Source organism: Rhamphochromis sp. 'chilingali' (genome assembly GCF_963969265.1).
Source record: "Rhamphochromis sp. 'chilingali' genome assembly, chromosome: 21".
NCBI lineage: Eukaryota > Metazoa > Chordata > Actinopteri > Cichliformes > Cichlidae > Rhamphochromis > Rhamphochromis sp. 'chilingali'.
The window spans coordinates 22020854-22029314 of NC_137949.1; the positions used below are offsets into that span (position 1 = coordinate 22020854).

At 38.3% G+C, this 8461-nt stretch overlaps 1 protein-coding gene across 1 annotated transcript; it reads left to right on the plus strand.

Moving 5' to 3' along the window:
• Positions 1–422: 422 nt before the first annotated feature.
• mbip (MAP3K12 binding inhibitory protein 1) lies at positions 423–6029 on the plus strand. The gene is made up of 9 exons (XM_080870226.1): positions 423–579; positions 1433–1549; positions 1736–1936; positions 2478–2574; positions 2917–2982; positions 3116–3274; positions 3517–3614; positions 5551–5589; positions 5686–6029. The coding sequence occupies exons 1-9, from the start codon at positions 460–462 to the stop codon at positions 5791–5793; spliced, it is 1005 nt and encodes a 334-aa protein (XP_080726352.1). The 5' UTR covers positions 423–459; the 3' UTR covers positions 5794–6029.
• The last annotated feature ends 2432 nt before the right edge of the window (positions 6030–8461 follow it).

The window sequence follows — 8461 nt, forward strand, 5'->3', positions numbered from 1 at the left end:
TTCAAAGATTTTTAAATTTCACATTTTATAACTTTATTTGTTTTTTTATGCTGTTTGTTTTTTCAATTTGCTATCATGGAGCCTGATAATATCTAAGTATCTAACATCTATATCTACAGAAAACTGATATATACTTAATTGTAATTGCAGTTTTAAAAGTTGATCCTTGACTTTAAGAATTATGTAAACAATTTCCTTTCAATCTGTTAAAAGACTGAAAAAGAGAAATGCCTTAAAGCTTTCAGAAATACTTGCACAATAAAACCCAGTAAAAATAGTGAATTTAATTTAAGCATTTATTATTACTAGTATTTTAGCAGTAATATCAATATTCTCACAACTACGGTTGTGTGCGTGTACGCATGCGTGTGTGGAGCCTCGACTTCGTTAAGCGCGCACACGCAGAAGCCTGCACTCGAACCAATCAGCGCACAGTATTCTTCGGCTTGTCGAACAGCAATGGCGGAGGCAATGAAGCTAAGTAGAAATCATGCTCCTCCCAGTGACTCCAGTAAAATGTCCAGCTATACAGACTGTATGGATTCGTTACTGCAACTGCTAGCAGACTTCGGGGAAGAGGTTTGTTTGGATTGTTTAAGCTGCCTTGTTTCGGACATCGCTCCTTTCAGTCCGGGGTGTTAGCTGGCTGCATGCTAATGTTTTTAGCAATGTGGTGTTAGCAGGGCTGCTTAGCGGACCCACACTGTTCATTCATTGTCACTCACACAGCGCTGTGGTGCTTTTTTTTGACAAGTAGGTTGTTGCAAAGTAACTGTGCTTTAAATGGTTCAGTGTTGTTTTGAAAGTAATTTAAGATACAAGATCGAGCTTGTGCCTTGACTGGGCTTAACTAGGCATTCTGTTTCATCAGTAACAGCAATGTTTCATGTCATTATCCCTGTTGCCGTGCTTCTCGTATTGGATTGAATACACATCTAAATAAACCTCTTTATTCCATACATGCAGTAAATGATCTCAAGCCCTGCTATTTGTGTGGTAAAGCACAAATAAAATATGCATTGAATAAAAAATAAAACCATCGCCTTTCACCCGCTTTATGAATCTATAGAAGTTCATTATTTTCCTAAGTCTGGGATAATCTTATTTTTAATTATGTATTGATTGACCACCATTGCAATAATCAGCCAAATATATTAATTTTACAGTGACAAAAAACAGCTGAAAACAAGAGGAAAATAATCCTTTATTTTACATTAAATTGAAGCTGATACCACCAAATGCTTTTTCTTGAACAGTAACAAATCAATAATAATTACCCAGTTAATTATCAAAAATAGTTTATGTACTTTCACATCAATCAATTGTAACTTGCATATATGAGACAAATGTATATATTGTCCTGTTGGCATGCAATTGCATGTTAAATGCTGATTCACAGTAACATCCACACGTTGTCTTTCCTGAAATTAAGCTGAAATTTGGGGATGCTGCTTTGAAAATAGATGTCAACCCCAGCGCTGTGAATCTTCAATCATCTCCACCTGCTCATGTTTACAGCTCATTACAAGGACATATCGCTAAATTACAGGTAAAAACTTTAGAGGATTTTCAAGAGCTGACATAGATTATTATGCAGCTTTTTATTGTGTTATCATTGCAAGGAAATAAAAGTAGATTCGAATTAACAATATCTGAATTTTAAATTTTCGATTATTCTTCAGAGCTTTAAATAATTACATCTAATATTCTTCTTTCTGGCCTGCTGTTTATTTAGGCTGTTTCAGAAAGCCTAGAGGCGTTGTTGGATGCTGATGCATCCTCTTTAAAGAACACATCAGAAGATGCTGTCATCTCATCTTCAAGCAGTGCACAGACGGCCACGCAGTCTGAGCACCATTCGCACAGCTCCGGGGCTACAGAGAGCAAGACGGCGGCTGATGATGTCATGGTTCAGATCCGAGCTGGGAAGTCAGAGGTTGGTCGCTGTCAGCAGATCTGTCAGCTGTTCTGGCAGTGAAATTTTAGAGCCCTCTTTACACTGTGTCAAGCAAATGAATAATCATAAGTAATTGTTCCAGAGGATGTGCACATGACGTGCCGCAGCAAAGCAAATGCTTGATGGAGACCTGATAAGCTGAGTTCGGTAGAGAATAAGGGGTCCTTTAGTGCTGCGGTGGGGTAGAACAGACCACATTGCTGGAGGGTTTTGAGAGAGGGCCAGGTCCTTGATGGATTATGAAGTGGATGCTCATTACTCTGAGAATGCATGTGGATGAAGGACAAGAGGCCCCATTCTGTTGTGCATTTATTTTGGTAGCCAAGCAAACAGTATTCATATTCCATCATGTGATGATGGCAAGCAGTTCAACTTTTTTGGCTACCTGGAAATTTCTGAAATGTAAATTGCCGCACCCTATTTGTCCCACATCATTATCGTTAAATAGTCAAAAACATAGCATTCTTGCCACCTCATCAATCCATTGTATCTTATTATGTTGTCTTCATTGTAACCCTAGATTGAGCGAAGAATATCTGCATTTATGGAACGCAAACAGATGGAGATCAATGAAAACAATGTACGCGAGTTTTGCAACGTGATCGACTGCAATCAGGGTGAGAATGGGAGAGAGGTGGGGGGGTGGAGAGGGTGCCTGCACACAGATTGCCAATGTTTGGGAGAGAGCTGATTTCCACAGGCGAGAGGTCAGGCTGAACTGCTCCAAGAGTGGGGCTGAAGTAGCTAACACACTCGGCCTCAAAACACAACCCGCTTAGTCCAGAAAAACACGAGACAGAAGAACCTTTTTTAAATTCAAAGCCTGTGTGAGACACCAGTAACAGAAATCAGGAGTAGTTGTTATTCAGGTGTGATATACATATACAGCTTTTGGTAATCATGTTTAATTGCATTTGGTAATTCTAATTGCAATTTATATTAAATGTGATCATCTGTAGAAAACAGCTGTGCCAGAACAGATGCCGTATTCACTCCTTACCCGGGTTTTAAAAGCCACGTAAAAGGTAAGAAAATGTCAGAATTTTTAACAGCTTTTTTTTTTAACTATCATTTGTGTAATCAAACTAAAACATGTTGTTTACTAGAATCTGTTTAGGACCGAGTTGTATCTTCTGTGTTTGTTTCTTGGCTGGGCAGTCACACGAGTGGTAAACACTTACGGACCCCAGACCCGTAGTGGGGGAGACCAAGCAGAGGCTGGGGATAAACAGAGGGGGCCATTGACGAGAGACTGTGGAAATGCAGCCATAGAGGAACGACTCAACAACATCGAAGCTCACCTCAAACTTGCAGCAGGTGAGAGACAGGAAGTTATTGTGAGGCTCAAATGATCTTTGTCTTGTATATAACATTGTACAATATATTTAACTCAGCAATTACATGACACCTTTTATTGGCACTGTATTTTTTACTTATAGTAAGCCTTTATTTATAAACTGATCTATTATTTGGTTTATCTGTTGTTATCAGTCATTCTTTGTTTGCTCCTACTCTAAATTTCAATTTTCAAACTGTTCAACAAGTGTTTTACTCCTCAGTGGGTCCAGTTCCATTGAGTGTCTACCAGCGACTCAAGAAGTTGGAGGATCGTATACTCGAGTTGGAGGGACTCTCGCCTGAGTACTTTCAATCCACAGTGAGTCCTCTGGCTTCAAAATACAAATACAGATACATCAAAGGCGTTAATAGTTATTTATGGCAGAGGTCATGCATGTTTGAAAGAGGAATGAGAATTTATTTTAAGGCACTGAATGTAGTTTAATTGCCATATGTCTTAATGAAATTCTACGAGTTGCACAATTTGTGTCAGTTTTAAGCCAGTTTATTTCCAGCTATTGCCAGCTGCCAGCCTGTCTGCTGCGATTCATACAGTAAGCAGGTGCTGCATTTCACCTGAGGAGCCTGACTAAAAGAAACTAACCATGAAGGCAAACCTCCCTGTTCACACAAAAGACTCTCTGGGCCCTCGTGAGACTGAAGTTTACAGGCGTGTTAATGTGGAGCATATAAATCATGCGTCCTGCTCTGATTAGAGTTTTTGTGTGTGTATGTGTGGGGTTCCCCCCCCCCCCCCCAAACCTGTTGTCAGTGATTTTTTTTTTCCCTTATTCAAGTCATAGTAATCATAGAGAATTTGGAAATTGTTGAACACGACAGTCTGCTCCTTCTCCATTTTGTTTTGAAGTGCTTTTATGTTGTCGCATTGGAACTGAAAACAACTTTGCTTCTATTTCCAAATGGAATTGCAACTAGTTTGCACTTCTTAATGACTTTTGAGTATTGAGGCTCTGGTTGTGATCAGGATGCTAGTTTAAGGTTCAATTCACGACAGATGGCACCCTTTTCGTATCGGAGAAAGACAAAAGATCCATACTGCATTGGTAAGAAGGCTTTAGTTTAGTTAGAATTTTGGTTTCTCCATTTTGCACACTGTCAGCTCAGTTGTGTATGATGCCTAAATTGGCATGGAGAGTATTGGTTTGCTGTAGGAAAAATCATTTCAGAGTGATATCTACTTACTGAAAGGAGTTTGTGGGTTATGAGAATGGAATTTCTTCTGTTATGCTTTGATACTTCAACACGTTTCACTCTTCAAGTAACACTTAAGCTGATTTAAATCAGAACTGCAGTGCCTTTGGTTAGATTTACGTAAACGTTTAGGTGAGGGCAGACGGATGAATCTCAGAATTGACAACTGTTCATTGCTATTGAGATGACGCTGACTCAAAAGATGACAGTAGGTAATTTATTGGTCTTTCTATTCAACCTGTCAGACATCAGCAGTCACACAGACTCTGATTTCCCAAGCTGAAGGAGTCTGTCCAGTGTGTTAGTTATCTAAGTGTACTTGAGATGCTACATGTCTCTTCATCCTGGTATTTCTCAGCACAGCATGCTGCTTCTGTGAGTATGCTGCTCTCCATCTGCTTTTGACTCACTGCATGTTTGTGTGAGCTGAGCAAGAGTTGTTGAGTGTCTTTGAATAAACTGATGAGGATGGGGGTCTTTTATATTCCAAGTTCGCCCCCGCCCCTCCAACCCAGCCCTCCCTTTTTTTGCATTAGTTTGGTGTTTTCCAAAAAGCTGTACACAGTTGGCCCATGATTCCAGGGACAGCGTTTAAATGCTGATTATTAATGGAGGCTTCCTAACAAAATTAGACAGCAACATATCAATAAAAAATTTGACCGTGTTTGAAAATTAGAACTAAAGGTACAGAAGCTTACACAGTCTCACATACATGAAGTTTTCTATTCATTTTTGATGGTCTTGTTAGGTGAGGCCACCTTTATCTGTCTCCCAGTGTTTATTGTTTACCTATTTATTGTAAAAGCATCCAATAAGGACACAAAAATGTTTTAGATTAAAATGGAGCTTTTCCTTATCCTCGGCTTTGTGTATTCCCCTTTTCTACTGCGTTGTATTCCTTTCTGGGATAATACTTTTTTCTGTCCTTGAGAGGGCAAAGTAGGAAGGAGCACAGATGAGCACCTCAGTATGCTTCTCAAAGCTTGTTTAAAAATTGCCCTAATTAAGAAGGTCTTATGTGTATTTGTGTGCTTGTTTTGTAGAGTCACCTGCACAAACGACAAAAGACGTCCTCTGCTCAGGTTTGTTGTGTTTCCTTTCCTCTCGCAGTACTTTGTAAGTGGAGGTTAACCTATATTAAGTGAGCTGATCATTTTTTTTCTTTCTTTGTCCTTCAGTCCTGCAGCCTGACAGAGCTGGATGAGAAGATAAGCGCAGTGAAAGCAGCTCTGCTGAAGAGGGCGACTGAGTTTGGGCCTGAATTTGGAACAGATTGTACATTGTGATATATTCATAAGCACAAACAAATACTCGAGTTCAGTTGCTCAAGCATTCACAGTGTGTCATCATTTTCTTTTCCTCCAACTCTCAGCTACTCATTAGCAGCATTCTCATCGTCTGTGTCATTAAAAACTCCCAAAAACTCTTCATATGACATTTGATGATATTGGATGGAAATCATGTACTGCTATAACAGTTAAATGAAATGTAAATTTTCTGTAAATAAATCTATATTTTCCTCCATGAAAACCCTGACTCGTGGTTTAATCACAGCTATTACTATATTAGTTAAATCTAAAATTTAAGCTAAATGCAGTTTGTGACTTTTATAGGTAGAAATTAGTAGTGCAAATAATATTAATCAGATTGATCAAAAAACATTTTCACTGTGAATAATTTGTTCTGTAAATGAAACCAAATGTCAACATAGTATCCAGCCTTATACTCAGTGTATTTTTGCTTGTATTATAACTTTATGAATAATCAGTGGTTTTTAAATTTCAGCTCAAATAGATAACACATAACCTAAAATACTCTTTTAAATTTAACATTATAGAATGCATGTATATTGGATCTTTGACATTTTCATTTTCACACCCTAATGATAGGAAGGCAAGTGTGTGCGTTTATGCATGACAGTGTGTGTGTGTGTGTGTGTCTAGTCGAGATGAATCAGAGAAAGGAGGGAGAGTGCACCTGATTTATCTGCCTGACTGCTGTGTGACGATGATCACCCCTAATGGTTGTCATTATAACAAATGACCTGATTACTGCAACTCTGTTTGGGAAACATATTGGAGACCCAACAAACCAGCATTAAATGGGATGCTGCTGCGTTTGACACTGTGACATGTTCATAAAAGGCTTTTGCATAGAGCTTTAACTTCGCTAGTGAGTGAAGCTGTAATTATGATTTCTTTTTTTCCAGCTATCAGCAAATCTGAAGGGCTGTTGCTTTATCTTGAAACTGCTTCAGTAGAAGAGGATGTATATAGAAGCTTAAGAAAAATACTAACACAAGTATTTGTTACACAGATTTCTGCATTTAAAGTCGTATTTTTGAGCAGCAAATTTATCAAAAGGAAAAAAAATACTTAACTTTTACCCCCATAAGTATTAATTGGTATTAGAAATGGCACTGTTTTTAACACACTACGGCCACAGTTGGTCGAGATGATAATCTGCAAACTTTAAATATTTATAAGGAAAATTTGACTTTAGAAGAACTCGCATCAATTCAGAGATACTTAAAACATGCTTCTTCTTTTTTCTCGTGCCAAAAACATCAGGAATCACTGGTTTCTGAAACGTTATACTGCTATACTTTATATTTTATTTTTAAATAAGAGTTCACCACATAACTTGAAAAAGTTATTTTGTCATGTAGATAAATCATCTGTTGCCTGTCATTGTGTGTTATAATAAATTTGTGTTTATTAAGTATACGTAATATGTTTCCATCGAGGAAGGGGCATTGTATATTATCTTGGAGAGTTGATGTCATGAAATAAATAAATAAATGTAAAGTAAGTACTAACAAGACCTGTCCATTAAATGTAATTATATAAAATGTGCAATAATGTCCTCTTAAATTTAGTGCAAATATGAAGTGTCATAAACATTCAAATTAGCTGGGTTTTAATACTGTGAAGTGAATGAGCCCAGTTTAGAGGCGAGAAAAGCACTCAATTAATTGTTTTTAAAACGAAAACTCAACAGATTGATCGAAAACATTTTTTTAAAATTCTATATTATAATATTGTATATATGTTATAAAAACCAGCAGCTTGAATTCATGGCTAGCAGACCCAGGCACAGTCTATTTTTCAGAGCCACAGGACAGAAATTCTTCTTCTTCTAACTGAATAAAAATAGCAATGTCATTTTCAAAATAATTTTTGCAGCAGGTGTGACAAACTGACAAGTCCAGAAAAACAACTTTCTCACGTCTTGGGAAATTACTGTAACTCCCCTTCCTTTTCTCTCCAGTTGCTCTTTGTACATCTTGTCAAGATTTATTTCAGAGTTGATTGATGGAGTGACCTGAATACAACGGCAGACGTCGCATTGTGTTTTTCGGAAGATATTTCATTCTAACGCGGAAATGGGGAAATTTCTTTTCACCCCTTCTTTCAGGTGAACCCCGCTTGTTGGGGTCTGTCCATCTCTTGCTCATAGACTGGAACCTTCTAGGCAACAAGGGGCCACAATGTGCTGGGAAGGGGAGCACTTGAGCTGTGGCGATGTGGACGCGGGGAGGCCGGGGGTATTCTCATTGTTCCTCTGGAGCTTTTGTCTCAAACACAGTCCCCTTATGAGGGTTAATGAGGACAAATTGGTCTGAGTGTAACAAATGGATTATGGAGTTGGACAAAAGCTCGTATTTTGTGGGCTGCTTTCTCTGGGATCCACCCATCATCTGCCCATTGAGCCAAATACGCTATCTAGCGTCTACGTGAAGTGGCTTCCTAAATATCTCATTATCTTTATCCTGTCTGATTTATTCATTGGCACATTATGCATGCAGCTTCCTACGGTGGATCTAACAAAAATGTAAAGTTTATATCACAGTAATGCAGTTTCAAATCATGGCAATTACCTCTCCTCTTTCCTACTGCTTATATCAAGAACACAAAGTCAATATGTCAACACTAGTGTCAGTGGTTGGTGCTC